Genomic DNA, 21552 nt, shown 5'->3' on the forward strand with positions numbered 1-21552 from the left:
TTTTTGATTGATATTCAATTATCTTAGAATTTTCTGAAATAGAAAAATGACTCATTAACAAAGAATAGAAGAAGTACTAATTATGTACATGAAAAATAACTCTAATATATGCCGATGAAAACCTTGTTTTTCCTACGCAAAGTTTTCTTCCAAGCCATTCTATATCTAAGTCAAATCTTAGCCTAAATTTATTGAACTATTTGACGCACGTGCATTAATTGTCGTGCCGAGCTATAGATGCACATGATTTTGTTGTGTCTGTTCTAGTATTATTACAACGTACAGTATTAAATATTTGTTGCCTGTACAAAATATACTTGAGTTTCAATAAATATTTTAATTTAAAAAGTGATGAAAGCTACAACACCGCACTATACAATATTTATTGTTTTTTGCCAAAGATGGAGTGGCAGAAAGAAGACTAAGAAGCATCAGCTAATGCCTTAATCAAGCAATTTTAAGTTCGGTTAAACACTCCACACTCCCATCTTCTCTACATATCGTTGGAGGGCGTAAAGACTCCTTTTTTATCAAGAAACAAGAATCAAACAGCCATGAGTTACTCCAGATGGGCTTTCTTGATTTGCATTGCTTCCTTGTTTTTCTACAAACCCACTTCAGCAGACTCGAATCCAACTCCAAAAGAGCTCTCCGAAATCCCCCAAAATTTCCTCAACTTCGCCAAAAAAGCCGAGACCTTTGATTGGATGGTGAGAATTAGGAGAAAAATACACCAGAATCCGGAGCTTGCCTATCAAGAATTCGAGACCAGTAATCTAATCAAGCAAGAGCTTGAGAATATGGGGATTTCATGTAAGCACCCTGTTGCTGGAACTGGTTTGCTTGGATTTGTCGGTTCAGGGCAGCCCCCTTTTGTTGCAATTAGGGCAGACATGGATGCACTTGCTATGCAGGTTTGCCCATCTTTGACTTTTTTTTTTGGTGGATTATTTTAGGTTGAATGGTTAAAGTGAATTTTTGGGAGATCACACAGTTAAAGATTGAAGTTTTGGGAGATCACACAGGTAAAGATTGAACTTTTGGTGGTTTATTTTGTAGGAAATGGTGGAATCTGAGTACAAGAGTAAAAATGACGGGAAGATGCATGCCTGTGGGCATGATGGTCATGTTACAATGCTTCTTGGAGCTGCGAGGATTCTTCAAGAGCATCACCATTTGTTGAAGGTTTTTGCTCTTTGATTGATTTGCAGTTTGATAGTTTTCTCTGTTATGTGGAGTAGTGTTCATTAGGTGAAAGGATCTATTTCTAGATGAATTGAATCTAGAAATTATGGATGCATTTTGTGATAGTTGTTATAATCTATCAATTATGGATGTGATGTGGTTCAAATAGACATAGAAAAGTCGATATACCGAGCTTAGATAGGTGAGCTATAAGCGTGAGACATCAGTCGAGATTTTGAGGGGTTTTATGTTAGATAGTGAGAGTTCTACTTTCTTGATCTTGTGGATTGTATTCTTCTTGTAAAGTCTTGGATTGTGAATCAATGTGTATTGTTACCTTCTTCCTGTGGATGTAGGTTTTGACCGAATCATGTATATCTCGTCTTTGTTCATTTGCTATTGCATGTTCTTAAGATGATCTGTATAACATAGAAAGAAGGGGTGAAGGTTAATCGAGTAGAGAACTTGTGCATCTGTATATGAATTGAGCTCGAATTCTTGCTTCTGGCATTCTGATGTTCGTTAGTTCTGTTGATCTACTTGGAGGCCACAGGGAACTGTTGTTCTTGTTTTCCAACCAGCTGAAGAAGGAGGTGGAGGAGCAAAGAAGATGATCGAATCTGGATCTATCGATAATGTCCAGGCAATATTCGGCCTGCATAACGACCCTCTTGTGCCTCTCGGTCAGGTGGCGTGCAGGCCTGGTCCGCTCGCTGCTGGCAGTGGCAGGTTTCAAGCTGAGATAAGCGGAAAAGGCGGCCACGCAGCCATTCCTCAGCAGGCAATCGACCCCATATTAGCTGCTTCAAATGTGATAGTCAGCTTACAACAGCTCGTCTCCCGGGAATCTGATCCTCTCGACTCTCAGGTACTCTCTAGCTGATTCCTATGTGCGTGAATTGAATGTTTGGTTTCACCTTCCAACATTCTCTCAAACGCCAGCTTCAGATTCCATGATCCCGTTTAACACAAGAGTCGTCTCAACAGGTGGTTACAGTTGCTAAATTCCAAGGAGGAGGCGCATTCAATGTCATACCGGACTCGGTTGCCATTGGTGGCACGTTTCGTGCCTTTTCAGTGAAGAGCTTACTGTATCTGAAGCAGAGAATCGAGGAGGTAACGTGTCGGGCGTTTCTTTTCATCTCCATCCGTTCCGCGGTCATTGTTTGTGTCTGAAATCGCAGGTCATTGTCGGGCAAGCTGCTGTGCAAAGATGCAACGCGACCGTCACCTTCAACAACGAAGACTTGCCCATGTATCCCCCTACCGTGAATGACAAAGAGCTCCACAAACACTTCCAACGAGTTGCAGTCGACATGCTTGGCATTTCCAAAGTTACAGATTACAATCCTGTGATGGGAGCAGAGGATTTCTCCTTTTACCAGGAGAGGATACCCGGTTACTTCTTTATACTCGGAACAAAAGACGAGGCAGCACAGGAACGGTCAGCTCTGCTGCACTCACCCTACTACAATTTCAACGAGGACGCGCTTCCTGTTGGCGCTGCCCTACACGCGTCACTGGCTGTTAGGTACCTTCTTGAGAGCCAGACGGGAAATCCTACCGGTAATGGACACCGCCACGATGAGCTGTGATCTATGTCGATGAGTCGTAGACAATCTCGGTCTGAGTTTTCGGCTCGAATAATGCAGGTAACATCTTTTCAATAATCCTGAGCAAGTGTAGAAGATGCAAGATATATAGCCTTGATTGAGTCCTCATTGTGTAAATTTGTGATATTAGGAGTGTTTGATTAGTTGATGCATAAAATTTGTGGTTAGGCTTGTATTGGACCAGAGCCATGGTTTTCTAATTATGAATTCAAAAAATGTATAGACTGAGAAAAGAAACCATGGATAACATGATACAAATAAATGCAACCAACTAGCAACTTATAGTTGGTAAGACGTTTCCTTATTGGTTCATAATTACTTCAAAGATGATCTGTTCAGTTCATGTAAATATTGATTATTGATATTTAGTCAAGAAACCAACTTAGAAAAAGTTCATGTAGAAATTGATATTTAGGGAACAATAAACTTGAAAAAAGTTCATAAAAGTGAATTAATCAAGGTGTTCAATCAAAATAAATTTAATTTTCTTACATTGTCTTTTGCCAAAAAAATAAATAAAATGCAACTCTCTTATGTGAATTATACTCCACAGAAATATTAATTTATTTTGTTGAATAGAATACAAAGATTGCAATAAAAACAACAACAAAGATGATAATTTCAAATCCTCATTCAAACTAGATAGAATGGCAAAACAACATAACATTAAAATCATTCTCTCTCTATGCTATGATTTCACTACAAGAAGACAAAAATACAAATAATCTCAGCTAGAATCATGCTAGATTATTGATTTAAATCTCACATCTATAATCCTCTCCTATATCTAAAAATATCAAAAAAATGGAGTCACAAAATAATATTCTCTCAATACCCAAAGAATTTGGAAGAGTTTTCTAATAAATGATCCAAAGCACTAGGGGCAATTTTCCTAGCAAATAGGAAACACACTGAAGTAGGCTGGTTATTGTACAAGCATGGCTGACCTTCAGAGATCTTCTTGAAGAACTCCGCCGTTAGGTCGGCTTTCCCGAACGTCGCTGGGTGGGCCCCGCCCCTCGACCAGTCGACCCACGTGAGGCTCCTGTTCGCCAGCAGATGAGGAGACTTGATGCTCAGCATTGTCGGGAAGTAGTGCTCGTCCACGTAGCAGGACGGCCGGCAGAACTGCTCGAACGAGGGGTAGTACGTGGTGTCGGCGACGACGTCTACGGCCAGTTTCCGGTTGACCTCGAACCACTGGGAGCCTTTCCGCCAGTCGGTGAGGTTGATCAGGGGCGACATGTTGCGGTTGTAGCGGCCTCGGCCGTAGGGGCCGGGCTCGTCGAACGCGCCCATGAAGCTGGACCGGGATCGGGATATGTAGCGGTAGACAATGCTGAAGCTCTGGAGAGGAATGCAGGCCTCTGAGAGAAGGACGAACCACTCGTTGGAGATGTCGAGCAGAGCGTTGGCGAGGAGACGCCTCTCGGCGTCGCACATACTCATCCTTCCCCACTCAACAGCCTAAAGAAACAAAAGCAGGGATATGAATCAACAGAGTCAATCTAACAAAGTGTTTGCTACATCATCTATACTGAGACCGAGACCTCAAGCCTCTTCGTAGCTTAGTGGTGCATAATAGAGTAAAATACGTTAATTACCTGAAACCAATTGTAAGAATGACAATGAGAAAATTCATCAATTACTACTTCTTAAGACTATACTAATTGACATTTCTGGACAAGCATATTCAGCAATGTATAACGGATCAACGAGAAATCCTGGTTCGAAACTACTCTTAGAACTATAAGGGCCATCGAGCTGCAGTTCCGGTACTTCTTATTGCAAGAACTAAAGGAAAATTGTGTGCTGATAAAAGATTTTATTCTGTTATATACACATTGATCTATATTGGTCAGAAAATGTAGAAAAAACCCAACTTTGTATAACGCCAACTTCCATTAGGTTTAATTGTTCATTATAGGAACTTGTTTCATTTTCACTCTAACTATCAAAAATTGATTTATTAGAGAATAGAGTCTAATTAGCATGTATCTCAGCAAAAAAACAGGAAATATTCGAACCAAAAATCAGATTTTGATGAGATCATACCTGGCTCGGAATGTGCCTGCCATAAAAAACTGATGTGCGTTGAAAATCCGGCTGATAGGAAGGCAACGAATGAACATGGATCGAGTACAGCTTCTCGTTCCCCTTAAAAAACCTCTCCCAAAGAGGTGCAAGAGGCAAGTTGCCTTTGGCCAAGAACATGAATGCAATCTTGGGCGTTCGTTTGAAGGGGTACTTTTTAATCTTGGGCACAAACGACGCTCGCCAAAAGAGCTCCGTGTCATTCATCTTGTGCAAAAGGTTAGCAGGAGGTCTAATCCAGCTTCTTAGGCTCAATGGCTCTTCGACACAGGGCTGGAAACTCGAGTGAATCACGGGAGCATCGTTCTGCAACTTGAGATGCCGGCTGGCGTACATACTGAGAAACGAAACGAGTATTCCTAATCCCAGTAAGAGCAAGAGAAACTGAAGTAGACGCAGTGGGAAAGGGCGGTGAGATTGGTTTGTGGCTCTAACACTAGACTCTTTCCCTTCCTCCAACAAACTAGAACTTCCCACTTTTGGTAGCATCTTCAATTCAACAATTGGGTAAAATCAACCCTAATTTAAGGTAAGGCACCTGCACAAAAATAAAATCACAACCTTGAATAATCAAAAGCACATTCTATACAAGAGCAATTAGCAAAGAATAAATAACTAGAGATTCAGCATAACATCTTTTTATACAGAATCCAAAAGGCAAGAAATTTGGAATTAGAAATGCTTTTTTAAAAAGACCAGATTTTGATAGCATCCTTAATTGAAGAACTAGCAATTGCTCTTGCCTTCGCAAAATCAGCCCTAATTACAAAAAAGTAAAATCACAGCCTTGAATAATTAAAAGCACTTTCTAATCAAGAGCAATTAGCTAAGAACAAATCAGTAAAGATTCAGCATTTCATATCATATGTATGTAATTGACAAAATTATAGATTCAATCAAAAAAATCTAACACAAATCAGAATCAGAAAACATCAGCAAATAAGCAAAAAGGTAAAGTATACTTACCAAAAGAGAAGTTCTGAGCTTGCAATATTGCAGAGCCAAAATGCTTCAAAAAGATAAGATTTTGCAGCTGATTTTGTTGACAAAGTCGCGAATGAAGAAAAGTAAGACGATTTGGAGCTCTGCAGCAGCAAAAAGTGAGGTTTTTTATGCTGTGGCCATTCAATAAATTTGGAGCGAGTGGTCAAGAAATCTAATTAATGATTCATCAAGATGCAACGTTTCGAGATTGAAATGAAACCGATGTCTTGGGCTAACACTCTACGACTTGAATATGAGAGAGAGAGAGAGGGTGGAAGATGAGGAGTAGAAGAAGAATCTAGGACATGTTTAAGGTGTTGTTGAGTGATTTGTCGGAAATTTGAATTTTAGGCAACAAAGATTTTGCATTTATTTAATTCAAACCATTTCGATTGTAGGGAAAACAAAGATTTTGCATTTATTTATCCTCGGCAAATCCATGTGATTTCGCATTAATTTTTTCATGAATATTCATGACACTAATTTTTATTTTCATCAATAACCACAAACTATACTTAATAAATTATTTTTTTATAATTATATATACTTCCTCCGTCTCCAAAGAGTATGAACTATTTTCTTTTTCGTCCATCTCTAGTACTCCCTCCGTTCCATAGTAATGGAGGCAAAAATTTTCGGCACGGAGATTAAGAAAAATTGTGTTAGGTGAGTTAACTAAAGAGAGAATAAAGTAAAAAATGAAAAAGGTAGAGAGATGAAGATAGAAAAAAGTAAGAGAGAGTAAAGTAGCTGTGGAAAAACGTGTTGACTAGTAAAAAAGGGAAATGACTCTATTACTATGGAACAGACGAAAATGGAAAAACACCCCTATTACTATGGAACGGAGGGAGTATAACTTTCTAATATTAAAAAATTCAAACAACATACTACCCTACACATCATTTTATTTATAACTTATATCATTACCATTAAAAACTTATATCATTATAATTACAATAATATGAACCTTACTTTCTACTAACATTATTCCCACTACTCTTTCTCTATGTCTCTTACTTTTCCCCTTATTTATTAAAATTTGTGTTGAATCTATTGTTCATACACTTTGGGGACGGAAGGAGTATAAGATGTACACTCAATTAAAATTTATTGAATAATTTAATAAAATTTGCATAAACTATTTATATTTTAAATTTCTAATAAAAATAATATGTAAAATTTGCAAAATTTTGTGAGCTAAATTCGCATGATTGAAGAGAATTTGAAAATATTTATTCTTTGTTCATTAAAAATATTAAATATTTATTTATTAATTATTGTGCTAAAATGAAATAGTAAGTAATTTGGAACAAAGAAAGATTAAAATTTTACTCATCCAATAATATTGAGCTCTATCATCCACTATGTTCCAATGAAAAATACTATTGGCCCGTCACATTCTGGTATAAGTGACGTAAAACAATGATATAGTACTTGACTAGGACAAATTTGTTATTTACTCATTTAGATCACTCTATAATCTATATTAATTAATCTTAAACTTTTATGAAAGTTAATACTCTCTCCTCTATGCTTTCCAAAACTAAAAAATTTGGAGATGATCCGAGTGTTTATAACAAAAATGGTAACGTATTAGAGAACTAGAGAGAAAAAATAGTAAAAATAGTGCTAGTAGATAATCGAAATTATATACTTCTTCTGTTTCTTCATAGTTGAGGCGGAGCTTTTTGGCACGAAGTTTTAGAAATAAATGTTGGGTGTGTTAAATAAATAGATAAAAAAATAAGAGAGAGGAAAAAGGTAGGGAGAATAAAGTATAATAAAGTAGAGAGAATAAAGTAAGAAAGAGAAAAAAGTTACCATATATGGAAATGATTCAATTATGAAGAAACTTCCTGAAATAGAAAAACGACTCAACTGTGAAAAAACGGAGGGAGTAGTTAAAAGGTTTTGCCCGATAAAAGTTAATTAATCTGATGAACAGTGAAATAGGAAAAAAGACACTGATGAATTGTCAAGAGTGCGACCCATTATGGAAATTAGTATTCAGGCCCATTATAGACTAAGGCAATTTAAGGCCCATTATGAACTAAAGCAATTATGGCCCATTACGGACTCCCTCAATACAATACACAATTCTTTTGAAGCATTTTATCGAACAAGTTCTACGCTCAACATATACAGGTTCACAGATTCTGTCGTTAGTTGGTTCCTATCCGATTATTTCTTCTCTCAGATTCTATTTCTTGAAAAAGATGTTACCATCAAATCGGGATTACGTCCACTTGCGTGTAATACTGCTTAGTCACATCCTAGCCCAGAAATTGTTCGATGAAATGCTCGAACCGGAATCTCGTAAGCAGTTAAGTTAAAATTAAACTTATTGATTTAAATAAAGATAACGCCTTTTTCGAAATGAATTTCTATGTGCCAATTCATTTGGTCAATAACCAGCATTCAGCTTATTATAATTAATTTTCATTAATCTACTTCTTTTATTTGAGCTTTTTACTGTTTTTTCTTTTTTATTGGGTCAAAACGAAGTTCATTCCGAAACACTTGGGCAATTTAAGGCCCATTTCGTTGTCTCTATACCCAAACACTTCCTTTGAAGCATTTCGTTGAACAAATTTCACGCTTAAACTTAATATCGGGTGCACAATTTATCCTTTTTGTTAGTTAAATTATTTATATTTTCAAGTAAAGATTAACTACTTATTTAATATTGCATAAATATTTGCAAATAAGCTTAGAATATAGGTGGGTTTTTCTTAAAATTGATAATAGTATAATATAATTAATAATAAAATTGATTCATAAATTAATATAATTTTATTTAAATTTTAAGTGCATCATGTACCCACAATCACCTTTATTCATTGGAAAAACTACCTAGTACTAATTTGCACACGTTTTCAATGTCGAAACACAAGCACATGGTTTTTTGTCTTTATTATTTTCCGTGAATTATTCTAATATCTGTCATTAATTTCCGACTAAAGGAATCAAATTCACGAGAAATATTTATACTTTGGATCATAATATAATGAAAAGATGCGATCCCGTACACTAAATTATGTTTAATATAAGACCAATTGAACTTTAATTTATTTCATTTTTCAATGAGGGTGTTTCTTTCTTATACTTTTTTCCTAGGATATTTGTTTAATGTGTAATTTTCGTACATCAGCTCGGACTACGACAAACTTATAAAACTTTTATCATATGTTTAGTTCTCATAAAATCATGAAAAATTGATCATTATTTTTTATATCTTTAAATAATTAAAATGTATCAATAGCATTGTGAATATATTAGACCTCTCAATAATTTAAAGGGATATTGGTCTCTAAAATCACAAAATTTTAACAAATGTTAGTATTTTTCATGTAATTTGATCAGTTCTTTATGTTATAGTATGACTTTTAAAATTTTGAAATATTATGAAGTCTCAATTATTTTCATGAAGTTAAATGAGAAAATGAACCTAACTAACCGTAGAGCTAAAATAAATAGCAAGATAAGATCGACCCACTATATATAAATGCATACTCCTATTTTATTGTAGGCGCACTAGCTAGCTAGCTAAGCATAAATCGAATAAATTTCACTAGCTATATTTTAATCACAGTCACGTGATCTCGTAGTCGTAGAGATGCTCTTTCATGCATGTGGTATTGGTCTTTATGAATACATACGACAAACTTATAAAATCTGTCACATAATTCGAGGATGCAGCCACGCAGGTTAATAATGTTGTTATATTTGTAAGAGTAAACCTGGATTTTATTTTGAGGCTCTATACTTTCAGCAACGAATTTTTGTAGTCCCTATACTTGTAAAATATCTTTTGCTTTCCCCAAACTATATCACTTGTTCGTTTTAGGTGTTTTTTCACTTTTATTATTAGATTTTCGGACAAAAACTGCAATCCACCTATTAATATCATGCAATCTATAAATCCATCTAAAACGCCTACTAATGAATATTGCTGGATAACGTACCACGTAGCAACACGAGATTGGTGGTACGTTGTCACTTGAAAATTTGTGTCATCGTAACACACCCTGATACGAGATATCTCCATATCTCTATTAATTTGTCTATCAATTATTTTCCATATCTTTCCTTATTTGCTTATGATTATTTGCTTGGTCACTAAGTTAGGTATTAGGGTATTAGTCTTATAAATGTGAGTCATTGTATTATTCTCAAGCATTCAAAAATATCAATCTTCCTTTTATTTTATCTTTACGCTTTTATCATATCGTTCTTGGTTTGATCGACCGGCAAAGCTTCGGCGACTACCTTTTATCCCTAAATTTGACGCCGGAGTGATTGTCGGGCAATAGCTTCCGCGACGTTCGACGCAAATTATCTGAGTTAAGGAACTTCATCCTTAACAATTGGTGCTTGCTTTCACTTCGATCTCATCGTCCATCAATGACTTCCAACGAAGAAATCTATCTATCTTCCCTATGTGACCGGATAATGGCTATCTGCAACAGATTAAACAAGAGATTTGACGCCATTGGCGACCAACAGCCGCCAACTGAGGCATATGGACAACAGCCCTATGTGAGCTTCAATTCGTCCATTCAACAGCCGCGACAGCACAGTTACATGGAGTGGCAACAGCTTCCCCCCAAACAATCGTGGGAGTTGCGCCCACCCGATCCGGGACTGCCTTATGGTGCACCGCAATACAATTCAGAGGTCTATTTACCCCTTACGCCCTCTCACCAACAGGGAGACCAGGATTGGCAGCCATCGTTGCATTCGATCACTCACCCATCGAACGGTCGTCAGCAGCTGCCCACCAAACAATCGTGGGGGTTGCGCCCATCCGATCCGGGCCTGTCTTATGTTGCGTCACCACCGGAATACTCGCTGCAATAGAGAAGAACTTCGTCACTGACAAGACAAATAGTGGTGAGGATGTAGGGATCAGATTAGGGTCGGATTCACTAATTACCAAGACCTCTTTGTTCTTCATTAAGGGAGCTCAGTCAAACTCCAACCACGCGACTGCTTCTGGGCTAAGTCCAATAAGAATATCAGCCCAGACACAAATAAACCAAGCCCAAAGAATAAAGGCCACATTAATTCAACATACTCCACCTTGGACTTTTATTCTAGAAAACCAATCATGGACTAAAAGCTTAGGCATTTTCATCACAGCCCACAAGGTTAGATCCTGACACCAAAGAGCATTAATGCTCATTAGTCAAGGAAATAACCAAAGCATTGCCTAACAAGATTACAAGAAGATCACCTACTAGTAAATCAACTAGTCTTGTAGGTCTTTCATGCCTTAGTGATCTCAAAGAGCCAAGGCTCACAGAGTCACTTAGGACTTACCCCCGGGACATGCACATGCTAACCACAATCAAAATGCAAAATCCTAATGCAAGTGAGCAATTTATCAACAGGCAAGCATTTAGTCCCCATATCAGCAGGGTTTTTGTCAGTGTGCACCTTTTGTAGAAAAATTTCACCTTTCTCAACAATATCTCTAATGTAATGAAATCTCACATCAATATGTTTTGTCCTATCATGAAAAACAGGGTTTTTACACAACTGAATAGCAGATTGAGAATCAGAAAACACAGTAGGAGTTTCATTCACAAACTTAAGTTCAGAGAGAACTCCCTTTAACCAAACAGCTTCTTTCATTGCCTCAGTGATAGCAATATATTCTGACTCAGTAGTAGACAAGGCCACAATATGCTGCAGCTGTGATTTCCAACTAACACATGACCTGCAAACAGTAAACACATAGGAGGTAGTTGACTTCCTCTTATCTCTGTCATTAGCATAGTTGGAATCCACAAAACCAGTTAGTAAAACACCATCATCACATTTAGAGTAACACAGCCCATACTTGGCAGTGTGCTTAAGATATCTTAGAAGCCACTTCAAAGCCTCCCAATGAACAGAACCAGGATTTGCCATATATCTACTAAGGCAAGACACAGCATAGGCAATGTCAGGCCTAGTGCTGACCATCAAGTACATCACTGATCCAATAGCATTAGCATAAGGGACTTTCTTCATGGCATCAATATCAAGCTGAGACTTAGGGCACATATCTTTACTCAACATAAAATGAGCAGCAAGGGGAACAGAAGCAGGCTTAGCATCAAACATGTTAAATTTCTTCAACACTTTATACACATAAGGTTCCTGATGCAGAACAAGAGAACATTGTTTCCTATCTCTCACAATGCATATGCCAAGAATTTTCTGAGCATCTCCCAAGTCTTTCATATCAAAGTTATCACTCAAAGAAGATTGCACAGCCTTAATAGTTTTCAAACAAGGTCCCATAATAAGCATATCATCCACATATAACAACAGAAACACAGGAACTGAAGCAAGATCTTTAATATACAAGCATGCATCAAAGGTACTTCTAACAAAGCCTAACTTATGCATACAATTATTGAACTTGATGTTCCACTGCCTGGGAGATTGCTTCAAACCATACAGGGCCTTCTTCAATAAACACACATGATTAGGAAATTTGGGGTCAACAAAGCCTTCAGGTTGTTTCATGTAAATAGGTTTATCTAACTCACCATGCAAGAAGGCAGTCTTAACATCCATCTGTTTTAATTCCCAATTAAAATGAGCACATAAGGCAAGCATTAATCTCACAGTGGTAAATTTAACAACAGGGGCAAAAATCTCTGTATAATCTACCCCCTCTTGTTGGGTAAAGCCTTTTGCCACTAGTCTAGCCTTGTACCTAAGGCCCTCCACCTCATTTTTCAATTTATAAAGCCACCTGCAATCAACCACAGATGCACCAGGAGGCAAAGGTACAAGAATCCAAGTAAGGTTAATTTTTAAAGAGTGCATTTCCTCCACCATGGCTTTATGCCACTGACTCCAAAATTTAGATTTAGTAGCTTGCTTGTAAGTTTGGGGTTCATCCCCATCTGACTCATGAACATTGAAAGCTAAGTTTATAAGAGCAACTAAACCAACAAAGCCATCATACTTAACAGGTTTCTTAACATTAGTTCTTCTAGCTCTATCTCTAGCAAGCACATAATCCTGTAAGTTAGAAACTTCAATGGCATTCTGAATACCAGCAGGGCTATTAATCACATTTTGAACAGGGGCAGGAGGAAAATTTCTAGCAGGACTATCATGCATATCAGGCAGATTGTCACAAACATTTTGAGCAGTCACATCATTTTGAACATCATTTGGGTGTCCTTCATTAGGTGTCTCATCAGGCATATAGGCTGGATAGGTGTTCCAGAAGGACTGCTCCACCTCACTTGAAGCATCATTGAGAGGCTCCACAGCAGTGAGTGAGTCTGTGGACTCCACCTCACTAAGAGGCTCATTGTCCACATCTATGGGATCTGGGGTACTTGTCAATCTTAAGCAGGGGAATTCATCTTCATTGAAGACTACATCTCTGCTTATGATGACCTTAAACCCAGGTTCATCCCTAAGCCAGACCCTATAACCTTTAACACCCTCAGGGTACCCTAGGAAAACACCTTTCCTAGACCTAGGCTCAAGTTTATCAGACTTGTGATGCACAAAAGCAGAGCAGCCAAAGACCCTTAGGTGAGAAAAATTAAGAGGTTTTCCATAGAACACATATTCAGGACACTGACCAACCAAAGGCACAGAAGGAGACCTATTCACCAAATAAGTAGCAGTTAATAAAGCCTCACCCCAAAATTTTTTAGACAAACCAGACTTAGATAGCATGCATCTTACTTTTTCAAGAAGAGTTCTATTCATTCTTTCAGCAACCCCATTTTGCTGGGGAGTATATGGCACAGTTTTATGTCTTTTAATTCCAAAACCATCACATAAGTCATCCATCTGATTATTGCAGAACTCCAGACCATTATCAGTTCTAATAGCCTTAATTTTCTTACCAGTTTGAGTTTCTATCAAGATTTTCCAAGTTTTAAGCTTTTCAAAGACATCAGACTTGTGTCTCATCAAAAAACACCAAACTTTTCTTGAAAAATCATCAATCACAGATAAGAAGTATACACAACCAGAGTGAGAAGACACAGAAGCAGGACCCCAAACATCCATATGCAAGTATTCCAGAATGCATTTACTTATATTAGCAGGTGCAGGAGTAGTAGGGAATGAAACCCTATGCTGTTTACCCAGCACACAAGAATCACAAAAGGGCAACTCACTTTGGACATCATTATCAGACAGGATGGCATGCTTTTTCAGAATACTTAGACCTTTAGCACTCATGTGACCAAGCCTATTATGCCACAGCATGGTTCTATCATTTTTAACAACATTGGCATAAGCTTTTTCACATGAAAGAGGCACAGCAGTACAGACATATAAACCACATTTTTTGTTAGCTTTGAACAGACACATAGATCCTTTGCAGATTTTCATGCAGCCTTCTCCCCACTTTCCCCCCAGACCCTCATTTTCAAGAGCAGTACAAGACATAAGGTTATAACACAGATCTGGAACATATCTCACATCCTTCAAGTTAAGCACATAACCATTTTCAAACTTCAAACACACAGTGCCAATACCAAGAATTTCACATTTCTTGTCATCAGCCATTGACACAAAAGTTTTAGTTACAGGTTTTAGCTCAGATTACACTTCCTTGAAAGGACTCACATGATAAGTACACCCAGAGTCACATAACCATTCATTAGTAGTAAAGGGGCAAGCAGGAGAAGCATTCACAAGAGGCAGATCATGCACCATGAACACAGAATCATTCATGTTATCATAGGTAGCCACATTGACAAGAGGTTCAACCTGGGAATTATTATTCTGGAATTTATTCTTTTTAGGTTTAGTGCACTCCTTTTTATAGTGCCCAACATCCCCACAGTTAAAACACTTCCTATAGGTCTTAGGATCCTTACTTCTGGACCTAGATCTATACTTTTTCTTGCCATTATTACCTGAGTTAGAACCACTACCTGATTCATTTCCCCCTCTGGTTTTAGACCTACCTCTAACATTAAGAACTTTGTTATAGACATTCTTATCAGCAGCTCTTTCCCTAAGTTCAAGTTCCTTAGATTTTAGGGAGCTAACAATTAAATCTAGAGGAGCAGAGTCTCTGCCATACTTAATGGCAGCTTTAACATCACTATAAGAGTCAGGAATGGCATTCATTAGGGCAATACTAGTGTAAGCATCTATTGTGGTGTCACCAGATCTTTTAATATCCTGAACAAGCTTCTGAAACCTATCAACATTATCATCTATATCCTTAGTAAGATCAAGCTTAAACTTAAACAATTTTTCAAGCAAATACATCCTTGAGGATATAGAGGTTTCAGTAAACAAAGTATCAAGCAATTTCCACATTTCAGAAGCAGATTCAACATGATCAACTTTTCTAATCACAGAATCAGACAAATTTAACACAATAGTGGCCCTAGCCAACTCATTCATTTCATCTTTCCTATCCTGAGCAGTATCCTCAGGTAAGGAGTCATCAACAACTTTGAAAACTTTTTGTTGAATTAAAACACACTTCATTTTCTGTTTCCAAATAGCAAAATCATTTTTACCATTATAAGGAACCAAACTCACAGGCTGAGACATTATTACAACAAGTTTTGCAAGAACACAGGAGGCAAGGCTAAAACACACAAACTTACACACCTGAGAACACACAGACATCCACCAGCAAACACAGGAACAGGTACACAGCTTTCACACAACAGAAAGGACCTCAAATCCTTGACTGTCACGAGCAACACTGGCCAAGGCTATCCCAGCTCGCAATCACTCACTTGTGGAGGGCGCAGGGGGTCACTTGGGCAGTATAGGTGCTTGGTGGTCAAGTAAAATGAGATCACAAGATCACAGAGCACAAGAACCAGCGGAAGCAACACAGAAAAAACACAGAAAGCACAGAAAGACCTAAGTCTTTGCCAGAGACTATCTACCAGAAAACAAGATCCCAAGCCTATAGTGGCACTAAACGAAAAAAATAAAAAAAAATAAAGAAACCAGGAGATAAAGCCAATTTACCAGAGCGAACCCTCACTCGAAGGAGGATTCCACTTGCCCACCTCCTTATGCGACTTGGCGTGCCGCCCTAATCCCCCCGTGGCTCTGATACCATTGTAGGGATCAGATTAGGGTCGGATTCACTAATTACCAAGACCTCTTTGTTCTTCATTAAGGGAGCTCAGTCAAACTCCAACCACGCGACTGATATGGGTACAAGTTACAACAAAGGAGCCCTTACTACTATTACAATTACAGTAACAAGAACTATCTAGGGTTCTTGAGGAACCTTGACTTCTTGGAGTACCTGCACACTCAAGAAACGTGTTAGATTTACAACACAAGATCCTCTCGGATCAAATACAAGTAAATCACACAAAAAGAGGAACTGAACAAGAATAGATCACAAAGTATGGCTCAGAGCCCGCCACATAGCCAGATCTATTCTACTAGAAATCAAATCCAAGGGAGCAACGATGAATCAACTGGAGTCTACCCTCACAGCGTTGATACCTTCACCACACCACTCCTTTCCACCGGATTAAGTCACTAGAACGCCTCAGAACAGAAACCCTAGTTCTCACACAACAAGCAACCGAAGCAGTTGCCTTCAAAACACCACCACACTTGAATATCCACACAAGAATGGTGAAGATTCTCAAAGAATCAACAGGCAAACGCAATCGCAGATCGAAGAGAGAAGGCAGAGAGTTTCTAAGAGAGAGAGTGTAAAGAATGAGAGTAATAGGAAACACACGGCTCTCCTCTCACATAACACACCATCCCTCAATCCAACGGCCAGCAGACTCAATCCGGGTGGAGGAGACACGTGGCAGCCATCCAGCTGCCCTTACTAAGAGATTGGGCTTCTGGGCTAAGTCCAATAAGAATATCAGCCCAGACACAAATAAACCAAGCCCAAAGAATAAAGGCCACATTAATTCAACAGAGGATACCCCTAGAAACATGGTCATCTCCAATGGCGGTGATGATGCAATTATTAGTAATCGTTCAACAATGCTCGACCCCGATGCTCGGTTGATCCCACCTCGCAGTGACACGCCGTGTTTGGGAATCCATGGACGCGTTGACGAGCCCCCTGTTTTGCCGCTGAATAAGAACAAGCACGATCTTCGGGCAGGGCAGGTTGAGGATGTTGGCGAGGTGTTGCAGGCACATAAATCTGCAATTTATCAATCATCAATTGAGCCACTGTCGAGGACTACAAAGAAGAAGACTGTATTGTTGATCCTTGGTCAGTCAGAATCTGCTATCCAGAGGAGAAAAACTGCGAAGGTAGACTGTGTATTGTTGATCCTTGGTCAGTCAGAATCTGCTATCCAGAGGAGAAAAACTGCGAAGGTAGACTGTTCAATAGACAGGTTTATGGAACAAGACAGTTATCAAGGTTCGCAGAGAAGAGTGCCAAGTTATTACATGGAGTCACTTTGTTTTTTAAGAAGAATTTGGTTATTAATGTAGTTCAAACCTTCAAAAGGAACTTGGAGGAGAGCCTGGATGAAGCCTTGGAAGATTCAATCTATATTTCAACTAAATTTTTGGAGATGGAGAATTTGTACTCATCAATGAAATCTTTGCAATATGATATATTGGTTGATGTTGCACTTGGAGTCAAATGGATTTATGAAGTTGGTTTCAAGAATTTAAAGGTGGTTGGACTTCAGCTAGGTGATGTTGCAATTCTTGATATATCAACTGCACGGCAAGATGAGTTAACTACTCAAAGTATACGATCTGATGAGAGCAGATTTCAGTTTGATCCTGGGGACTACGATGAAGCCCTTCTAGCTTTCCTGAATTCAATTGCTGAAAATTTTGCGAAGACTCCCACTGAGATATTGCACGGGCAAGGATTCTACTCGCAACAGGCATTGTTATGGATAATACGAATTTATCAAGCCCATATTGTGCCTCGAGAGATAAATCCATGGCAACCTTGTGGCTTGAAGGAGCTGGTCGAACCGGAGTCGGCGAGTTTTACCAAATACTGAAACGTACGACTCATGATTCATATGATCTGAAAGTAGAGGGTATAATACAGAAGGTATTAAAAAAATGGACCATATCAGGTCAGCTGAATCCTATAAGTTCAAGGCCGGTACCCAATATTGGGATGTTAGTTGCTAACCTGATGTTACCTACTTCAGCTTCCGTTTGGGAAGTCTTACATTTTCTAATGATGGAGAAGCTCAGAATGCTATTGGTTGTCTCTAGCTACTATGATCCTCAAAAGAGATTCAAGAGGGGAATTCTGATTTCTGCGGAATCTTCCAAACTTATGAAGAATCGGCCCATGTTCTTGAGTTCAAGGGAAGCTCAGTTTCTATTCAGAGCTCCAAACCAATCAGATCTACGAGGTGCGATGAGAGTATGGGATCAACAAAAGTCGCCTCAAGGAGAACCAATCACCGCCTCTTGCTTCGTGGTTTCCACCTTGAGAACAAGGTGGATTTTAACCGTGAGGGAGTTGATACGAGATATCTCCATATCTCTATTAATTTGTCTATCAATTATTTTCCATATCTTTCCTTATTTGCTTATGATTATTTGCTTGGTCACTAAGTTAGGTATTATGGTATTAGTCTTATAAATGGGAGTCATTGTATTATTCTCAAGCATTCAAGAAATATCAAATTATCTTATTTTCCTTTTATTGTGTTCTACTCTCTTTGTTTGGTTTGATCGACGGGAAAAGCTCCCGCGACTACCGTTTATCCCTAAATTTGACGCCGGAGTGATCGTTGGGCAACAGCTCCTGCGACGTTCGACGCAAATTATCCGAGCTAAGGAACTTCATCCTTTTTTTTTTAAGGAACTTCATCCTTAACACACCCCTATGTATTATTTGATTTTATAAATAAAATATGCACTTTAGAGAGTGAATTACTCCCTCCGTCTGCTATTAGGAGTCCTATTTCTTGGCGGCATGGGTTTTAAGAAATTTTAAGAAAAGTGAGTGGAAAAAAGTTAGTGGAGTAGGGGTCCTAATTGTATATATTAGTTTTAAATGAACAGTGAGTGGAATGAGTTAGTTGAAGATGAGACCATTTAACTATTTATAGTAAAAATAAACCGGGACTTCTATGCGCAGACGGACTAAAATGGAAAAAACGGGACTCTGGAGGGAGTACATTTTTAAGCTCTACTTTTAGAGAGTGAGTGTACAAAAATGCTCTATAGACTTTTGGGGGCATTTTTGTCCGAAAATTTGGTCAAAAAGTGAAAAATCACTTGAAACGAGCAAATGGAATAATCTAGGGACCGCAAAAGATATTTTGCAAGTACAGAGCCACGAAATGTGGATTACTCTATTTGTAAATTGCACATAATCACAAATATGATGGGGCTATATGCTAAACTCTAAACTAATTAAATTGAACAAACCTATAAAGCTTTGTTGAAATTAGAAATCGCTTTATTCTTATACTAATGTAAGTACATTTTTTATGGCCGGTTTAAAATGATAAAAGTTAGGTGAAAGTCCACTTGAACTACAAAATTATAAAATATTTCATTTGTCTATGAGGGTGTCTCTTTTAGTCTTTAGATACTACCCCCTCCGTTCCCCAAATATTGTCCCACTTTGACTCGGCACTGATCAAGTTTTTGTCCCTGAAATTTTGTCACATTTTTTCCATTTCCGTCCGTCCCACAAAATTTGTCACATTTCACTTTTTACCATTTTTGGCAGTGGATTCCATATTCCACTAATTTATTCTTATTCATATTTTATTATAAAACTAATACTTTAAAATTAAAACACACATCCGACCAACTTTTTAAACCTACTTTGCATTACATTTCTTAAAACCCGTGTTCAGTCAAACTATGGCAAAATTTGGGGGACGATGGAGTAATAATTGGAGGCCGCCTTGTTGTTTTTAGTGTTCAATTCAATCTGATTTTTGTAGAAAGAAGAGAGTTTATGGTCTTAGTTTAATTGCAAATATCCGGTCCCACGTCGTAAATTAAAGAAAGAGCTTAAAAATTTCAGATTGTTATCTTTAAATAGCGTCCTCTAATTTCTGTAAAATTACGACATAACTTGAAACAAGAAAATCAGCGCTTCATACCTCAGAATTTCAGTAATTCCTTACTACTATCTTTTACTCAAGCTAGCTATGTAGTAGTAGTATATGAATTAGCTATGTTTCGTTACTGCTTTTGTGGCTGAACCTAGTACTTTGCAATTTATTTATATACTCCAAATATGCATTAATTATGGGTTATTGATTTTGATTTATTTTCAGGTGAAGAAAGATGGCAATAACTCGATCAATCTAATTTGCTTCCTTTTTCTTTATGTTGTTCATGTTGTTTATGTTTGTGTGATTTGTTTCGACTTAATTTGGTTTCCGTACGTTGTTGCTTTGATAATAATTTCCAGATACATATAATGTATCTGATGATCCCAGGTTGTATGCATCGTTCTGCTTCATTTGAATTTTGAATATTTCCTACTTGTGTACTCCTACTACATTTGTTTATGTGACTTTTCAATGCTTGATTTGATTCTATTCGATAACTTTTTATAGTTGTCTTGCAGTTAGAATTAATTTTTTATTTAGTTTTTTATTACTCTTTTCGTCCGTAAAATATTGACCACATTTGACTGATTGAGTTTAAGAACTATATACTCCATGAAGGAAAGAGGATGGGAAAAAAGTTAGGGCAATGTGAGTCTCGCTTTTATATAAGCGAAGCACTTCTTATGGGTACGAGATTTAAGAAATTGATATTTAATCGTAAAGTATGAGAGATAAAAGTAGAGAAGTAAAAGAGAATAAAGTAGGTGGAGAATAAAGTAAGAGAACGTATTTTTTGCTAAATAGGGAAATGACTTACTTATAGCGGGACATTCCAAAAAGGAATATGACTCGCTTATCTTGGAACAGATGAAATATTAATTTTATCTATAATAAAATGTGAGTGTAATGAGTTATTGGAAAGTGAGGTCTTTTTCTAAAAAGTGGAAAAAAAAAACAACTTGGACAATATTTAGTGGAAAAAGGAAGCACTCGATTTCGCATTAATTTTTTCATGAATATTCATGACACTAAATTGAATACGTATAATTTTTATTTTCATCAATAACCGCAAACTAGTACATAAATTTTCTTTTAATTATATATAAGATGTACAATCAATTAAAACATAGTAATATAATAAAATTTACAGAAACTATTTGTATATTTTAATTTTCTAATTAAAATATAATGTGTAAAATCTGCAAATTTTTGTGAGCTAAGATATTCGGATGATTGAAGAGATTTTTGACAATATTGGAGTAATATAATTTCGATGATTTAGACTTATGAGCTCCGATAGTGTAAACAAAATATAAGAAAATTTGTGGGATAATTAATTTTTAGTTTGTGTAAAATGTGGAAATATCAGAAATTATTTACAGAGAATTTTAATGAATTTTTATCGATGATTATATTTTATCTAATTTGGTTGTGCCATGTTAGGATAATTTTATTAATGTTTAAAAAATAACATATTTCATCTCTTTTACTTTTTTTTTCTTGTATTTTATCTTCTCTTTTTGTTTTTTTTTTATTTGATTTTTCTCTTAAATTTTATTCTCTATCCTATTAAAATATTAAATATTTATTCATTAATTTTATGCTCTAACACCCATGATCTTCCAATGAAAAATGCAAATTGGCCTGTCACATTCTGGTATAAAGCGATG

At 37.2% G+C, this 21552-nt stretch overlaps 2 protein-coding genes across 2 annotated transcripts; one reads left to right on the forward strand and one right to left on the reverse strand.

The window, feature by feature from the left end:
- The first annotated feature begins 416 nt into the window (after positions 1-416).
- On the forward strand, positions 417-3110 carry LOC125207659 (IAA-amino acid hydrolase ILR1-like 4). Its single transcript, XM_048107093.1, has 5 exons — positions 417-914; positions 1060-1185; positions 1739-2053; positions 2173-2301; positions 2370-3110. Exons 1-5 carry the CDS (start codon positions 555-557, stop codon positions 2778-2780), a joined length of 1341 nt encoding a protein of 446 aa, XP_047963050.1. The 5' UTR covers positions 417-554; the 3' UTR covers positions 2781-3110.
- A 299-nt stretch (positions 3111-3409) lies between these two features.
- On the reverse strand, positions 3410-6205 carry LOC125203784 (glycosyltransferase BC10-like). The gene is made up of 3 exons (XM_048102227.1): positions 5859-6205; positions 4854-5430; positions 3410-4265 (listed from the first exon to the last, which is right to left on the reverse strand). Exons 2-3 carry the CDS (start codon positions 5379-5381, stop codon positions 3627-3629), a joined length of 1167 nt encoding a protein of 388 aa, XP_047958184.1. The 5' UTR covers positions 5382-5430; positions 5859-6205; the 3' UTR covers positions 3410-3626.
- Positions 6206-21552: the final 15347 nt, after the last annotated feature.

Source organism: Salvia hispanica, chromosome 2 (genome assembly GCF_023119035.1).
Source record: "Salvia hispanica cultivar TCC Black 2014 chromosome 2, UniMelb_Shisp_WGS_1.0, whole genome shotgun sequence".
NCBI classification, from domain to species: domain Eukaryota; kingdom Viridiplantae; phylum Streptophyta; class Magnoliopsida; order Lamiales; family Lamiaceae; genus Salvia; species Salvia hispanica.